Source organism: Sesamum indicum, linkage group LG12 (assembly GCF_026168435.1).
Source record: "Sesamum indicum cultivar Baizhima isolate 11 linkage group LG12, ASM2616843v1, whole genome shotgun sequence".
NCBI lineage: Eukaryota > Viridiplantae > Streptophyta > Magnoliopsida > Lamiales > Pedaliaceae > Sesamum > Sesamum indicum.
In genome coordinates this window covers 12,019,855-12,037,901 of record NC_142668.1, presented here as the reverse complement: position 1 = coordinate 12,037,901, position 18,047 = coordinate 12,019,855, and the positions used below count along the sequence as shown (strand labels likewise).

General features: G+C 35.3%; 2 protein-coding genes across 3 annotated transcripts; both read right to left on the bottom strand.

Annotated features, from left to right (window-relative positions):
* Window positions 1-305: 305 nt before the first annotated feature.
* Window positions 306-6,201, bottom strand: LOC105165808 (Nucleotidyltransferase family protein). 2 transcript variants are annotated; one of them, XR_016063379.1, is made up of 14 exons: window positions 5,791-6,201; window positions 5,507-5,619; window positions 5,356-5,412; window positions 4,545-4,640; window positions 4,391-4,461; window positions 3,566-3,608; window positions 3,397-3,477; window positions 3,254-3,313; window positions 2,819-2,869; window positions 2,531-2,628; window positions 2,370-2,418; window positions 2,113-2,157; window positions 1,413-1,581; window positions 949-1,089 (listed from the first exon to the last, which is right to left on the bottom strand). XR_016063379.1 is itself a non-coding variant. In XM_011084971.3 (13 exons), exons 1-13 carry the CDS (start codon window positions 6,122-6,124, stop codon window positions 652-654), a joined length of 1,536 nt encoding a protein of 511 aa, XP_011083273.2. In that variant the 5' UTR covers window positions 6,125-6,200; the 3' UTR covers window positions 306-651. The 2 variants fall into 2 exon arrangements, 1 of the variants encoding a protein (XP_011083273.2); XM_011084971.3 differs by lacking the exon at window positions 1,413-1,581 and having other exon boundaries at window positions 306-1,089; window positions 5,791-6,200.
* A 3,261-nt stretch (window positions 6,202-9,462) lies between these two features.
* Window positions 9,463-14,458, bottom strand: UBC25 (ubiquitin-conjugating enzyme 25). The gene is made up of 9 exons (XM_011084373.3): window positions 14,299-14,458; window positions 14,033-14,172; window positions 13,844-13,958; window positions 12,375-12,470; window positions 11,054-12,214; window positions 10,890-10,959; window positions 10,515-10,654; window positions 10,125-10,436; window positions 9,463-10,011 (listed from the first exon to the last, which is right to left on the bottom strand). Exons 2-9 carry the CDS (start codon window positions 14,077-14,079, stop codon window positions 9,703-9,705), a joined length of 2,250 nt encoding a protein of 749 aa, XP_011082675.1. The 5' UTR covers window positions 14,080-14,172; window positions 14,299-14,458; the 3' UTR covers window positions 9,463-9,702.
* Window positions 14,459-18,047: the final 3,589 nt, after the last annotated feature.

The window sequence follows — 18,047 nt, the reverse complement described above, 5'->3', positions numbered from 1 at the left end:
TTTTATTCTCTTTCAGATCTTATTAAAACAAGAATCTTTTTAAAATTAAGTTTCTATATTTAAGAAATCAAGACTGAAATGTCTTTAATAATTAATTTTGTCGAGTATGACTAACAGTAGCAATATTTGACTTTCAACTGTTTGTACATATAATAGTTTTTTTGTTAGCACGCAAAGTCCCCATCTAACTGTACTGTTAATAAACATATAAATACAGTTGATGGAAAAATCATCCCGAATTCACCCTCGAGCTTTGGTTGATGTGTTAATTTCTTATAGATATAGACCATTGACAAGTCACAATGGGCAATGACAAAGTATTGATTTTCACAATTCTACAAGTATGAGATCATGAATCTAAATTCCAACACAGTTACACACTTCAAACCAGCCTATGCCGCCGCATTACAGGGTACAGAGCATGTTTGGAGTGAATCACGGACAATGAAGCACCACAGCAAACATGAAATCTTCCAGACAATTAAGCCTCGTATACATATGTTAAAAATTTCGTGTTAACCATGATTTTGGGTATCTAACTTGTACAAATTGTAATAATGCAACTATTACCTCAGCCCAGCTTAGGGCAAGATTTCCAACTGAAACTACCATCACACTAAAGATAACTCAACATGAACGTCCAATCAGGGACTACCGTCTCCAGTTCTGCTTCTTCGTACTCCGCTCCTTCAGTGATCCATTTTCATATCTGTCAGCCCCTGGGGTGCCGTGTCTTTTCACCTTCTTAGCAGATTTGTTCTCCTTAGAACTCTTCCTTCTCTTTCCTGATGATTTTACATCACTATCAGCAGGAATACCATTTCTACGTGGAAGTGGTTCTTCATCTTCATCGTTTAATGGCCAATTACAATAAATCTCCTGCTGATCACCAAGCAGTGGCTGCATTGGCTCTCCAGCACCTGGGAACAAGTTGTTGAACGTCACATTCCCAGTAGACCCTCCTTTCCGTTCCAACAATACTGCGTCAGGCCTAATGATAGCACCAAGTATGCTCCTGTTTGGACCAAGACGAGTTATGGCCTTTGCGTTGGTCAATGCAGTGAAAGCCATCGCAAAAGCAGATCTAGCCTGTAGAGACACGAAAGAGGCATCCATCAGCAGAGAATGAGAGAAAACTCCAATGTGGGTCAACACTTGCAAGGATGCAAACATTGATCAGAATACTGAAAATCAGAAATCAATAAGTGAAACAAGAAATGATCCACAAATGTGTCAACCACTAGGAGGAAATCATCTGCTCTAGTCCTTTATGATTTGAGTTCAAATACTTTGCACTTGACCCCCAGGTTTAGGAAAATACATACATACATATTTGGCAAGTTCTCAGAAATCTTTGAATAGTAAACGCAATGTGCAGAACTCAACTAAATTCAAGATTGAAGTGAACCTACCAGCAGTTGCTGGTATAAATGAACCCAGAGAGCAACAATGATGATAAAATTAAGTCATTTCAGATGAGAGCTCAGCGCCTTTCTCACTGACAATTAGGCGACGGTAAAGACGGGAGAGCAAAGAACTCATTAGAACTTCATTTCAGATGAGAGCTCAGCGCCTTTCTCACTGACAATTAGGTGAGCACAACACATCAGGATGGTAAAGGCGACGGAGCAAAGAACGTATTAGAAAAATATCTAGTGATTCGTGGGGGATCCACAGATTTCACATTAATTATCTTCAAACTTAAGGCACGGATTCACAGAATAAAAAAGGAAATAAAAACTAAAGGAGCAATAAACAAGATAACCAAATCTTACCCCTAGCCAACATAAAGAATGTTGAAAATACAAATGCAAAGAACAGGGACCGCATTGTAAGGTGTAACAATGTTAAAGAAACCTGAAAGATGCCAGACATCACTAGGCACAATGGTTTAATTGAATAATCATTCAACATCAGTGGAGAATTCTTCTTTCTCCAATTTGTAAAGCGTAGATTGCAACCAAACACATTACCCGACCCAATAGCTTCAAGAAATAAGTCAAGTTTCCCTAACATAAACACTCGTAATCCCCACCTAATATGATTTACTAGTGCACTTTGATGGCAGTAAAAGAAAACACAGCCCATGAAAGACGTTCAAATGGATTTTACCTGATAATAATTGAAGGAGTTCTTCCCAATGTCGTTATCTGGAGTCTGTTCACAAAGACAAATGCATGGATAAGTTACAAAAAAACTAGTAAGATGAAATGTCCCATTTCAGTTTTTTCTATGACAATACTAGAGGATGAGAGATAAAATAAATACAACCCCTTGTTGTGCACACATCCCATGATTGAGTTATATGGTTGTGTGAAAGTTTCTTTGAGGTAATAGAAGGAAGAACAAATCAAAACTCCAAAAGTAACCTGTGGGTCCTCAATGGCGATAAGAGACGGCCGGCCATCAACAGTAAATCTGAAAGAATGAGAAAGCTAATCACCAATAACAAATAAAACCTCATGTATAAATAACACAAAAGTCACGCCACTAAACAGGCAAAATAACTATGCAAAAACTACTTTTTTACCCTTTACTACTTTTTGGGAAGAAAATGCCTCCACCATTGCATGATACGCCAACATCCACTGTATTTAATTTGCACCCGTACATGTCAAAAAAATTCACCTATGTTTCACAAAAAAATCAGTTCCACCAGTTTTCAAGTGTAGCAGCACAAAAATCTCATAACAACAGATCAACTAAGAAGCTTTATCACAGCTAAATTAATTTCATGGAAATAAAGGGTTTTCTCCTATCAAAGGTCTCAAACATTCAAAATCCACAAGACAAATAGATTCAGAAAAAAAATCAATACCAGTAACACTCCCAGATTATGTTCAGGAGAAGCTTGGCGATCTTGGTGAGCCTGTAAAGTAACATATCAGGTAAAATGAACAAACATGAAGTTGACAAAATACATCAAGTATAGAAGGAAAACAAAGACTGTAGCCAAGTCCCTAATTCATTTATGAACTACTTCGACAACAATTTGTAAAAAGAAGTGCGAGCAACTAGTTGCTCCACATATCAGCAACTTTTGGAATGGCACTCTTGTGTTATAAATAAAACCAATATATATAAAAACAGAGCAAAGCACAGAGTCTGCACAGAACATATTGCCTGCAACTTTCATATGCTGGAAGTACCACATAAGGAGCAATTCACATAATCAATTCTATAGACAACACGCTAAAAGCTAATACTTGAATGAATCAGAAAACTCTAACTTCAGAGTATATATGGTAATTACCCGCAACATTGCTATAAGCATAGAAAGAAGCGCGTAGGAGCCAATTCCACCAGTGTATACCTAGGGGGCAATGACAAGTTCAATTAGAGAGGAATGTGCTTGCAGAGTGCATAGCAATAAATTTTAAACCAATAGAATGTCACCTCATTTAACTCTCTTTGCTGCAGGAAAACTTTCAAAATCAGACACAATGGTCTTAGGGGTGGCCACTTGGATACAGCATCCTGCAGCATAAAAATAAAAAGTGCCTATAAAAAATGACTTTTAAGACTGATAATAAAATCAAGAAATCCAGCAAGCAAAAGAGAACACCTTTATAAACTCAGCAGCTTTTGGTCCATTGTTAACATCAAAACTGTTACAAAGAGATATATTAGTACCAGTGAAAGAATATAGTGCCAAAGGATGAAAGATCATTTCCAATAGCCCTGATTAATCAGAATCCAATGAAATGAGAAATTGCATTCCAAAATAAACATTCTGAAGACTTTGCTATGTAATAGTATATGTTATTTCAGTATGTACAAACAAATGTGACATGTACATGTACCAGCACATGTACAAAACATAAATTATGTAAAGTAATATTGTGGAGATATACTACAACTAAAGAAAACACAGATATGCCCTGCAACTCCCACTTCACCAGCAAAAACAATCCATGAAAACAAAAGCATAGGTTGAATGCAAGAAAGAACCAACCCCTAAACTACCATAGAGTTTTCATGATCTTAACATTGCACAGCAATGCACAGCCAACTCCTTTGTGTTTCTTGGTTGTTGGGAAAGGGGGGAGGGGTGGATAAAGGGGCGGCACTTGAACTAAAAGTAAGACTACCCTCCCATTCTTCTTGTTAAGCACTCCCCTCCATGAAAGACCATCTGGACACTGTTTATACAGCAACAACTTATGCATAAGACTAATCAAGTGTATGTAACATTGGTAAATTGACAAGCAACACATGATCAAACACATTCTAGGAAGATAGCTGTTAACCTAAAACAAACAAGAGGTAAAAAGACAATCCACGATTAGAAATTTTGAGTAATAGGCAGCAAACATAAAAAAATGATACTGATAATTTAATAGTTAAACTATCAAATCTAATTTAATATGAGAAACCAAAATGGTCTAACCTTATATCAAATGCAACACCACTTTTCTTCTCCACAAACTTAATAATCGGTACCCGTGCTTTTGCAATAACCTAATATTGGAAAATGGACAAAACATTGAAGAAATGGTGCAGCACAAATTTGGCAACAGTGAGATTCAAACAATAAATGGTACCTGTATCTTCTTTGCAATTCCTCTTTGAGAGAGTGCTCTAGAGAGAGCCTGCAAACCTATCTGAGGGCTTCTAACATTTGAACCCAATATCACAACCTGCGGAGTTCCAAATTGTCAGCATATAAATCATGTATAAAGTACTTCTATTAAAAGAAAATCGGCAGACCCAGAGAGCAAATCCTTCGAATAAATACAAACTATAATTAAAAGTATTAGGAATCTTTCAATAATATATGGAATGGAATAAGGAAAAAATGTCCCTAAAATCCAATAATCACCACAAATACTTCTAGACCATAGATTCATACTCTGTCACAAAGCCATGAAAGGGATGTTACTATACCCAGTACACCATTATTTACATGTTAAACTAGATAATATGGTGATGCTGTTGCTTTACACACACATATAACAATGGAAGAAAAGTCACTCTATGCACTTAAACCTGCCCAAGGCCCCCGCTCTAATTGAATGCTTTAGAGACTTTTGAATATAAACTCTGCTGTGTTTTCCTGAAATCCCAATTGGCAAGCAAAGGCAATAATCCAGACAAAATAAATGATTTATAGTCAACTTTGTCTCGGAAAGTTAATGGAATCAACTGATTACATTTTTACTCATAACATTTATAAGGGAATAAAATGTTTCGTAGTTGATATCCACAAATCAAGAGTATCCTACAACATATTAACTGTGTAGCCGAGTTCATCATACTTCCAATCAAAAAAGTTTCCAACTCGCAAGATGACCAAAGAATTTGTCAATCAATCATCAAAACAGTTATAAGTTAATAAACAAATGGCAAGCTTACGTCAATATCACTAGATGGAAGGTAAAGCCCCGTCTTAAAGGATCCAAAAACTTCCACCTACATGACAAAACTTATCTTAATCAGCCATCATACTCTATGTATAAACACCGGTGCGCCTGGAAAACATGCCTGCATATAGAATTCAGCATACCTCAGCATTAGGCCAGATATATTTGATAACATTAAACACAGATTCTATAGCAGCATTTCTGGATTCTTGCTCCTCGGGCGTTGGGGATAGGAAATCACAAAAATCAAGTATCTCTGTGCAAACCGATACAAAACCAGAAAAAGTAAACATCTCTTTGCATATCCAATAGCACCAGTACTTCATGCAAAGCGTAACACTAATTAAAAGAAAATTTGGCTCAGAAAACTTTAGACATTACTTAAAACCAAAAATTAGTTATATAAAAGAAGCAAAAGTCCTAACACCTTTGTGGAGCTGAAGCATGGGGCTTTTGAAGCGACAATTGGCGCGAAACCAGTGGCCTTCAAGAGTCCTCTCCGCCGCCGGAGTGGACGTTTCAGCCGGCTCTGGTGGCGGACCAGGTGTTGCTAAAATTGAGGTGACTTTCTCTTCTGCTTCGTTCACATCGAGAGAGAAGTAATCAGGGGCGGCGGATTCCGGCGAGGGGCAGTGGACGTCAGAGAGGGATATCTGGTTGCGGAAGACAACATAGGGCTCAAGTTCAGAGGACGATGACGGCGGCGGCGGCGTCGCATGGAGGGCGCTTAGGGTTTCATAGAGTACATCCGGCGTTTCCATTGCAATGGCAGGTGCTGAGGCGTAAGGACGGAGATCGATGGTTTTTGTTATAATTTATATAATATAAATATAATGATATTTTCAATTCCAGTTTTATACAGCAGGTCCATCAAAGTATGGCCTGGGTCTGGGTTTAAAGGGCATGTTTGGATGGGTTTTAATTTTTAAAAGTGATTTGCTTCATAAATTTTGACAAAATAATAATCATAGTCTTTGATTTGTTTTTTTGAGTATTTTATTGTATTTTATAAAGATAAAGAGAGAAAAACAAAAATAAATAGGTGTGTATTAGAGATAGTATGTACGTTTGGATTTATTTTTGAAAATAATTTAAAATAAATATTATATATTAAATGTTACTATTCATTGTCAAATCATGTCTTTTTTATATATATTTATGTATATGTATATATTTATGCTAAAATAGTTAAAAACATCTATATAAGGTATTTTTAAATGATGACAAACATTGGTTACATTTTGACAAGCTTTTGAAAATAACTTGAAAATAAAAAAAAAATATATAGTGAATAATTTTCAAAAATAGAAAATATTTGGAAATTAATTATGAAGGTGATAAATATGAGGCAGATTGGGTTTTCAACAAAATTGTGGGCTTCTTCCGATCAATCCACCCAACTCAAATAACATCACGTTAGTGGCTAATGATGGGTTGAATTGGTCTTGTGCAAATTTTTACAATTCAATTCGATTTTATGTTTAATAGATTGCATAAACCACATTCGATATTATTATTATTATTATTATTATTATTGTACCGCAAAATGTGGGTTTTATTGTTGAGTTGAACTTTGAACAAAAAATATTTAGAAATGCAAATATTAAGTTCAACTGAACAATTACTTAATATTAAAATAAAAATAAAATATTCTTATGCATTTTACTTGTTCTTTTATATGTATATTTTTCTTTCTTCATTTCTTGCCCCTAAGTCAAAAAAATAAAATATAATCCTTTCCATCTGCCAAAATCCAAATGCTATAAGTTTATAACCCCTGCCACGGCTAGTGGGTCTGAAATACCATCAATACCATCCATACAAACTTTGTAAATATAGTACATTATCATGAACTCTAGTAAAATTTAAAATCATTATAAATACTTCTTGTTATTTCAAAAATTATTAATATCCTTTTAATTTTAATAAATACCTAACGATTAGTTCATTATGTTAGTCTCTGTTAGATTTTCATCCATTTTTTGTAACAAAATAATCAAAATACTTTTGTAAATTAAAAATTATAATTTTATTTATTTTTTATTGACTAAGTAACTAATTTTTTATAATTTTTTAATTTTTTTCTCCATCATCTCCAATTTTTTCAAAAAAATCAGTAAGACATAGTTGATAATTTCATATATCAATCGAATAATTACGTAATTTTATTATTTGTAGTTTCTCAAACAATAAAAAAAAATTAATAATTATATCAAATCTTAGAAGAGATCGTTATAATTTATCTTTATAATTGACATGAATTATTTGCGATTGGATCACATATGATGTCACAAAGTATTAATTCAATTATTCACAATGGATATTAACTCAAAAAAAGCGACAAATGTCCATATGACCCTAAGACAGCAAAATTTCATTTCTTTCGCAAAATAGGAAAGCTCTATTCTAGTGACAAATTAAGTGAAGATGAAATGTTTGAGGACATGTCACGGAAGCTTCCTTTTCAGTTCGTATTCATCTTATTTGCAAACAAGAGGCTATGTCAAAATTGTCATTCAAGATGATCCTCATCCTACTAATTGTCTGTTTAATGCTTTGGATATTATAAGAAAAAAAGTTAAATTTCTGTTGCAACTGTAGGATCAAGCAAAGGTTGGTACCACCGGAAGCAGGAATGACGGTGGATGCGAGAACACATACTCGTATTCAAAACTAATCATTTTCTCCACAAACAACAAAGAAGGAAGAAAAACACTAGAAATTGAAGAATGGGTAAAGCTAAATCATCATCTGACACTGACACTGACAACTTCAGTTCCCGGATTTACGACCGCGAGGACGAGTATCCGGATCCTCATCCACATCATCATATTCATCGTCGTCGTAGTCCGATCCACTGTAATTCTGGATCTCACCCTCATCATCATCATCGTCATCATCATAATCTTCATCATCATCCTCATCAAACTCATCATAAATATCGTCCTTGGCGTCGCTGGGAACATAGGTCCGCGCCGCCTCGATTGGCATCACAGAATGACCGAAACGCCACTGCAAATCCAGCGGGAAATTTAATGCCCGGAGATTCAAGTTTCTCGCTTTTGATGACTGGTTAATCGAAGCCGAGCTCCTATTTTCGGGGTGAACTAAATTAAACTGAGAATCGGGCGGGGAGGGGCTAACGGCGGCGGAGGGGCGGAGGATTTGCCCGCGGACGAGGTTCTGAAGAGCGGCGGTTCGGAGATTGAAAAGCCTTGATGCTGCCATCGAAGCAGATGAGGTTGCCATTATTTCTGTGCAAGCAGCTGTATTGTCTGTATATAGTATACTTGGTACTTCCTACAGTGAAGAATAGTGGAGAAGAAACGTATATAAAGGACGGCCTAGGGTTTTGGGAGGGTTTATGGACACGGGGTTCCAGAGGGTTCTGAGGACGGCCATGGTGGTTGGAGGATCCGGATCCGTTGACCTAGTTGGATCCGGGTATTCCTGACCCACGTTTGCCGCTATAAATTTTCCTCGATGGCCTCAAGAATAAAGTAATTACATTATTCGATTCTGAGTAAGATCTAAACATTTTACCCAATATATGCACATGTATGCATACAATTAATTCAAAATTTTTAAAGATAATTATTATTTAAAAATATATTAATTACTTAAATAATTTTCGAGAGAGTATTAAAAAAATGAGAAAATTAAGAAAGACAGATAACAATTAATAAAATATTAAAAAAATGACATCTTAAATCGAGCCATCAATAGCATACACTTCAGTTATACTAAAGTGTGAATAAATAATGGTGGTTACGTATAACTTCACTGAACTAGTTGTTATCTAAAAAAATTTCTATTCACAATGAACTACTGAACTCTGTTCAAAATTTCTCTTATTACGTGACTATAATAAAATTTAAACAGAGTGTCGGGGACACAAAGGAACTGATTTACATTTGGTCACAGGCCGAACTAATAGAGATTTGATCCACGCTGTAATTCACAACTTCAACAAAGTCAGTTTTCTTCTAACATGTAATTTAAGCACTCAAAATCCGGACATTACAACTTTCAGGATGACGAAATAATTGGAAGGGTGAAGAAGATTCGCATTGAAATAATTAGAACTATAAACAGGATATATACCAAAACACCAAACCCAATAGTTAAATTAGGATAGAGTTGTCAGGAGCAAGGACAGCTCCAGATTATATCCACATGTATTGCTCGTTTTATTGCCAAAATAGAACTGCATTCTAAGGACACAAGAATGCCACCGGCTATGCTCCCTGAGAATAATAACTAATGTCAACAAGTCACAACTAAGCCCCATACGAGCATTGCGGCGTTCATGTATGCAGAATCTCCTAGCATCCTTTCGTTAACCTAATTGCAGAGCCATAGGGACAAGAGGAGCAGCAGTTGCTGGTTCATTCGCATTTTGAGATAAAGAAAGAAACTCTTCACAGTTCTTCGCTCCAATTTCTCTGAAAGTATTTACCAGTACGGTGATGAACCGGGCCAAACTGCCTCTGAAATACTGTGAGCTGCTCTTGTCACCCTCATCAACATCTTGAACACCTCCGTTACCAAGACAACCCACTTGTGCTCCGTCCATGTAGGCTTTACATGACACCAGAATATCACGAGCATGCTTGCAGAAATGGCCAAGCACAAAGGCCTCGAAGCACTACAAAAGAACACAGATGCTGCTCAGTAGAGAAGAGTTATCGAGAATTTGAACAGAAAAAACAATCAGGCCCCTAGTCCGTTCGTGTAGAAAAAGCCAGAGTTTTGTCTTACCTTCGGAGGCCTTCTGATGTTGTACACCATAGTTTGCAGAGAGTATATGAATGTTTTCTCGTTATATTCCACAGATCTCTCTTCTCCAGCTGCAGAGCCACACAAATCTGCATATCCAGGCTCGTTAAAGTAAGGCTTAGCATTCAAAATCAACCCTTGAATAGAGACCAAAACTTGTAACATCGTTGAAACGCCAGGGATCCACTTCTCCTTGTGGCCACCTGTCCAAGTGTTGAGAAGACTCAGGCATACTTTCCCACAACTGTACAAGTTAGGATTGATTCGAAGGCCACCAGAATGGTAATAGACATGCTGCCAGCAATAGAAATAGTCAGGCCTCAGAACAACGGCAAACAAATAACAGTAGCATTTCTGTATTAAGAAACTTACAGGTGGAGCATTGGGATAAGTGCTGGGGAAGAATACATCAAAGAAAAAGAGACCATCATGGTACGGAGTCCCCTCTGCCCCTACAATCACAGCTCTTAAAAGATCCATCCTGGATTCATAGACTCTCACGAATATCTCATCTGTTGGGGTAACCACAGAAGAATATACACGAGTTATGAATTCACTGAAAAAAATGTGAATAGACAACAGGTGGAGATGCAGGGGAAGACGATAAACATAATACAAGCACATTAATAAAAAAAAGTTCAGGTTTTTTAACTCATATGTGTATTTTCTCCCTATCTACACATCAAGTTAACTAAATGAAAAAACTCAGTACACGACAAAATCTCGTGAAGAAATATTTAAACTTACCAGGCAAATTGTTCTCCAAAATTTTCCATTCTTCTTGTATTTTCTTGGCCCAATTCCTTGGAGGCTGTACCTGATGTTTACCAGTTTTATTTTAAATGAAGAAACAAATGTGAGGATGATATACAACAACAATAAAAAAAATACCTTTCTTATGTTGGACTCACCTGTATCCCACAAGAACCATGTTTGGAGTAGTGGTGATCAGAATAATCTTCAACGGTGTCAAATTTCTTAAAAAGGTCGAAGTCCTTCAGAATGTCATCCACATTTTTTTGCTCTACTCTCGCAGGAGCTGCACTGTTCAGATTATTGGTAGAATCTTGCACCCAGGGGCTGAACGGACTTTCACTCATAAATGCAGGACCCACATAAGGTTCCAACATATTCATGGGCAGATCCTGCCATACAGGCATGTAAGGTCCACCTCCAAATGGAGTAGTCTGCATGCTCACACTTGGGTGGCCACTGTAATTATTGACAGTACTCGGAAAAGGTGGAAATGGAGGATATTGGCTGTTCGGACTGGAAGAGACTAAAGGATATTGGTTGGTTGGACTTGAAGGGAGTGAAGGATATTGGTTGTGTGGACTGGGAGGGACCGTAGGATATTGGCTCTTAGGACTGGAAGAAAAATGTGATGCACGAGGCCTCCTCTTACTCTTTTTGAAAGATCTCCAGACTTCCTCCACAGCTCTTCGAGTAAAAGAACCTCCCGAGGGTTGTGAACTCAGAAAACCTGTACCATTTGAAGTGGTAGATTTCTTCGGACCAAGACCAGGTTCCAACCATTTCCCTTTCAGATGAGTAGCTGACTGGGTACCTATCCTTGATCGTGGATGATTCTTTATCTGAAAGGATTTCAAAGGCAGTGAGGAGAGAGTTGAAGCCATATTAGGAGAAACATTGTCACCATTCGACTCAATTTGAGAACTTGAACTAGTTGAAGTGCAATTAGCACAATTTGACTTGTTTTGAGATCTTGAATTAGTTGAAGTACAATCGGCACCATTCCACTGAATTTGAGAACTTGAACTCGTTGAAGTACTAGTTATTGGAACCTGTGGATTACTTCCGGGACAACTTGGCAACCAGGGAAATGGCACCTCAACTCCAGGTGGAATATCCATGTGATCAAAATGTGATTGCATAGCTGTGTAGTCATCGTATATTATGTCGTCATAATATGAATCTATCCACTCGTCCTCTCCATAGAACAGATTAGAGTTGAAACCATCTACAGTGCCATAGTTTGCCATGTGGATGTCACTGCCAGATCCATCATCTGCTGAATTACAAGAACCAACTGCGAAATTGGATAGAGCTTCCTACAAGTCAGGAAAATGAACAAAATTAATGTATGATACAGCTCAATCAATTTCATCACAAAAATAAGAAATGAAAGAGAATTACAAGTTTAAAAAATCCTATCAGTAAAAAAATATTGCAGACAAGTAGCCATATAAATTAGTGAGACCTCAGAACTACCTTGCCTTTGCCACTTCTGTCGACTGCCCCATCAATTAGCATAACACTGCCAGAATCTTCTTCCATGTCAACGTCTATGATTTCATGACAAATAACCTTCGAGAAATTCATATTGGAGGTCACAATACAGCTAGTTGAATATAGTTAACCGAAAGGAAAGAAATATCAAGGAAGTGAGAGAAACACATAAGAAAGCCAATTCTTAAAAACTTAAACGCCTTCAAAAATAGCCTCATATTTTCTGTTTATACGGGACATTGTATGTGGGACCAATGCACAGAAATGCACAATCTGCATGGCTCATCTCAGACAGCCTAAAGGTAAAACTTATCAAACAAGTAAATCTTCAGTTAGTTGAAGATCCAGAAGCAGAAATAAAAGAAAACAGCATTCTGATAATTTCCCCCCTCCCAACTGATAAGGAGGGTTGCATGCATGTAGAAAGCAAATGCAGTAGCTCTTCTTTCATGTGTTCTTGCAGAATAACGAAATTGGAAGCAATAATATCCATATTGTAGCCTATCCCACTTCAGGCATAAAAAAAGAAGCCAACCTTCACACCCCACCCAACACCCCGCATGCGACCACAGCCACCCAATCTAACCAGACTACAGCAATTTCCAATAAAAGGTCCAGCTACAACAAGATGAGTATTTGCCAAAGGGTCTAAGAACAAAGAAACTCTCCAACCTATTGAAAAAGCTCATCGATTCGCTTTTACCAATATAGAAAACAAGCCAACCTTCACACCCAACCCAACACCCGCATGCAGACCACAGCCACCCAATCTAACCAGACTACAGCAATTTCCAATTAAAGGGCCAGCTAGAACAAGATGAATATTTGCCGAAGGGTCTAAGATAGAAAGAAACTCTCCAACACTATTGAAAAAGCTCATCGATTCGCTTTTACCAATATAGAAAACAAGCCTCATTGTTTTGATTCCATAGTCGTATTAAGATATCAACTACATAAAAATTGAACTCTATCAGAAAGAAGCAAAGATACGCATACTCCCTATACTCAGATAAATGCTACTGTAGCTCTGGAAACTCCGTAGGTGTAAAGAATGCCAACTACCAAAGCATGGTCCCATATTTTCTTAAGGATATAGTGCCACATCAAACCAAAATTTGAATACACAATATATATATATATATATATATCAGTTTGTCTGCCATTGACAGGATTCTAGTTCTGAACGCCTTTTTTTTTATAATGAATACTACTCCAATTCCATCAGAGGATCACACCCACCGCCACCCAATTAGTTGGGAAAAAACAATTAAATCAAATCATCACAGAGGAGTCGCCTGGGAAGGCCAAAAAAAATTTAGCACTTAAAAGGGGGACTTTCAACTAACTCACTAAAACCCAATGTAACAGAATTGAGAGCAAATCACTAAACTTTTTTTTTTTTTAAAAAAAAAAAGAAGAATGGGACAAGACAAAAAGAGTAAATCTTGAACCTCTTTTTGTTTCGAGGACTTGGGTTTAGAAGTGCGATTAACAAGCGGCGACAACTCCAAAACCTCCACCTCTTTACACGCCACCGATGAACTTCCACCCGGGAAAACCCTTTTCCTACACCATCATTCGCATCAGCAAACACAAATACACGTAAAAAGATAGCCAAAAAAAAAAAAGAAGAAAGTTACTTAGAGTTCTGGGCGATATATCTCGAAACCGGCGTGGGCGACTCCATGAGATCAGCTCTCAACCAAAAGCTCCAAAACTGAAATTAGGGCTCGACCTCAATTGATAGAATTTCCTTCTGCAAGACGGCTCATTTCCCCCCCTATATTAAAGGAAATCCATAAAAGTCACGGATTAACCTTTGAAAACGCTTCCTCGGCTTCATGGATTCTGTAGATATACATAGCAAACGAGATTAACACACATATATAGTAATTAGTATACATACAGGGGCGATGCGGCAGAGGAGTTTCGCCTGCAATGGAACTCTCTTTAGTATAAAGATTACGGAGAGAGAAAACAGAGATACAGAGAAAGAGAAAAGAGTGTTCTTTCTCTTAGTGGGAGTAGCGCCCAATTAAGTACTAAACTCCGAATCGTCATTCGTAGGTTGCACCACACCACCGCTGTGTTTTATCAACAAACTAACCCTTCAATTTCGTGCTATATTACAACTCTACCACTAGATTTAATAGTAACGTGTACACGGGTCTGGCGTGTGCGGGTCCCATATCTGCATGTATGCCACGTACGAAGAACAGGATAAACAATTTCTGACTCATTTCCAATTAAAATAATAATTGCTTTTCTCTTGAATGCAGACTTCCTTTGTATCAAGTATTACTATATTCAAAAAATTAAGTAAATAAAATTTATTATTATAATCGATATACACCTATTTTTATATAAATTAACTCCATAAATATTTTATTATGAGATTTCGATCTTATCATTTAAATGTCGTATTTCTTAACTTTATTTATAATTAGTTCAAAACATCGTTGACTATGTATAAATTATAAATTCATAAAACCTCAACACGGGCTCTAGACACTAACCAGCAAATCAAGTAATTTGATGCATTTTAAATTAAATTAATTATATAATTTGAATGGATGGTATTTGAATTTGTGGAAAGAATTTGAAACTTTTTTTAAATATTTTATTTGAAAATAATTTAAAATTCATTCATATTTATCAAAATATTATTTAAATTAGAAATGAATGATTTGAAATATTTTAAATTTAGAATATCCAATCACACGTAAAGGATTTTCTTCCCATCCAAGTGCAGCCTAAAATTCTGTAATCGCTATACATATATGTTTTAAAGTTTCACGTCATTTTTTAGCACGATTCATTCTTTATTATTTATCTTTGTCCTGCAAAGAATAATCCACAAGATTTGATCCGAGTAGGGGATTAAGGTCGTTCGGAATATACTTCAGATCATAAATGTTTTGGAACATGAAAAAAGAAGAGCATATCATTAGACTCGATAAGTAGTCCCCAAACTCCCAGCGAAAATCTTTCAATGATTAAGTTAGTTCAAATGATATAGAACGGAATATGAAGAATGCTTTGTTGTGAGTGATAATGACGTGACGTGATCTAAAATAATTATAGATCCTTTATAGTACCAATATTTGTATTTGTGCCCATATGATGTAATCTTGAATTTTTAAATACAAAATGTTCAATAATCATAATTTTGAGAGCAACGAATCAATTGAAGTGCGATCTAACACAGGTTAAAAATACGTAAACCCTTAACCTGCAAGAGTATTTCTCCTTTATAGAGAATATTTTGATTTTTCATTATTATAACCAATATATCCTCGTCCTGACCAACTAAAAAAAGGAGTTGAATTTTGACTGATTAAATCAAGAATAAATTAGTTTACATCTTTCCACGTCACAACTCACGAACAAAACAGATGGCCAAAATAAGTCATATTTGATTTCTTCTTGTCTATACTAATTTATATATATATATAAAGTGATTCTTTTACATTCATAAATAATGATTATGATACCGTTACACTAATTTTTGTGAAGTTGAAAATATCTCTCAACTAATAAGATAAATAATGTACGATCTTGTTTTATTAATAAAACTTACATTTATTTAAAAAAGGATAAATAACTTATTTAACTTTTTAAATTTTACATAAATTATTTTTTACTTAATTTAATATATAAATTTATTTATTATAATATTTTAAAATATAAAAATTATTTATTATATCCACGTAAGAACAATGTGCCACAAACCTAATTAAAATTGAATAAAAAGGCAAAAATATAATAATACGGCCATGAAGAAATGGGGTAAGAATGAGTGAATTAATAATGACAATCGTATCACATCATATTATAATAATAATATAAAAGAATACTGCAGCAATTCGATTGTGGCAAGCAATTCCATTTTTTAATGGATTATCATTATTGTTTAGGACCTTTGCCTGTCCCTCTAATTACATTTACACCAACTCCTCTGTTCCTTTTTTATTCTACTCTCATTATACTACTTATTATTGCTTTTAAGTCACTCATAATTATTTTTCTCCTAACTGTTTATTAATTTAAATATTGACGTGTCAACGTATTTTTTGTAAGTATCCCTTACAAATTTACAGAAATCTAAGTTCGAAGGCCTTGTGTCGAACTCATTCGAATCAACAACTTTTTACTTGTGAATTATTTAAATTCGAAATAGTTAATTATTTCGACAGGATGAATTCCATCAAGAAAATAATTACGTCATAATTATTGGTAAATGGTGTCATTAATCTTTTCTTTTCGCTGGCAAAGAATGCTAATTTTTGTTGAACTCCCTTTTTAGTGTTGGATCGACAGTAGAGGTTTCTTCTGTTGGACTTGGAGAATCCGATCCGCCTTTCTTTTGGATAGATGGGCTTTTTTGGAGGTCAGTTTATCTCATAGTGACCCAACCCATCAAATTATCTGGTCACAAGGTGATCAAGGCCTATATTCAGTACCCAAAATAAAACTACAAAATAGAATACCACTCATCACTCGTACAAATCCGGTGCGTTTTAGAAAGTGATCTGGGTGAGTTTATAAACTCTTTAAAATATATTATAAAATATTTAAAAAATTATAAAATACTATAATTGATATAGTTAATTTTGTATATGAAATTGATATAATATTGAATATGAAGTTAAATCGAGTTCGAATTGGTTCGACTCAAATTTAAAAACTTGAGTTGAGTTTTGCAAACCAACTCTACTCATCTGCCAACTCTAGTTGAGTTGGGGTAATTTGACTACAAAAAACAATAGCATGCACCTCGTCACACGCAAGCCCAATTCCAAAGAAGTTAGGTGAGTGAGGGGCTTGGTGCATTAGGCACAACAATGGCAATCAGAGCTATGAATTTTTTGAATTGAGCTAGACACATTATTAAATTATTATCGAATTTAAAAATTTACATTTAAAATTGATTTGGTTAGAATTATAATCAAATTCAAAATTAATTTTAATCAGACTAAACAAGCTTTGGTTGAGTTATTTGGTACTAATTGAATCGAGCTCGATCCAAATTTAAAGGTTTATCAAACAAAGAATTTTTAGTCAAATTTAGTTTGTTATGTTTAAAATTGCTAAGCTCGCATCGACCCCTTGACTTAAATTTTTTTTTTCAGAGGTTTTCCTTTCTTTTTCCAAAATTTTTTATGAAATCGAATTTAAATAAATTTTTATGAATCAATATTAATAAAGTATTGAATAATTTAATTTATTTTTTATTACTTGCAATAACTAATACGTGTACTCATAGTAGGAATGGACACAACCATTGTTTTATTACTCTCTACAAGATAAACAGATGGAGAAAAATCATAAAATATAAGGTGTCTAATTCTTCACATAGTATTTATAAGCTTCACATAAATTTTAACTTCCTTTTATTAATTCAAGGTTTTCACCCCGGTACATCTTAAATCCTAATATGTATGATCGTTCGTGATTCTTGAATCATTTTAATGTCATAGTTTACATAAAATATAACAGTTGAGAGAAATTTGTAAATAATCGCGCTTCATACCGCAGGTATAACTCTGCCATCTGAATACTTTTACGACCTTCCTAATTACTTTGCTTATAACTTAGAGACTTAAATATCGACAAGCTATAATCAAGACTTTCCGAATACGATTACAATGACCA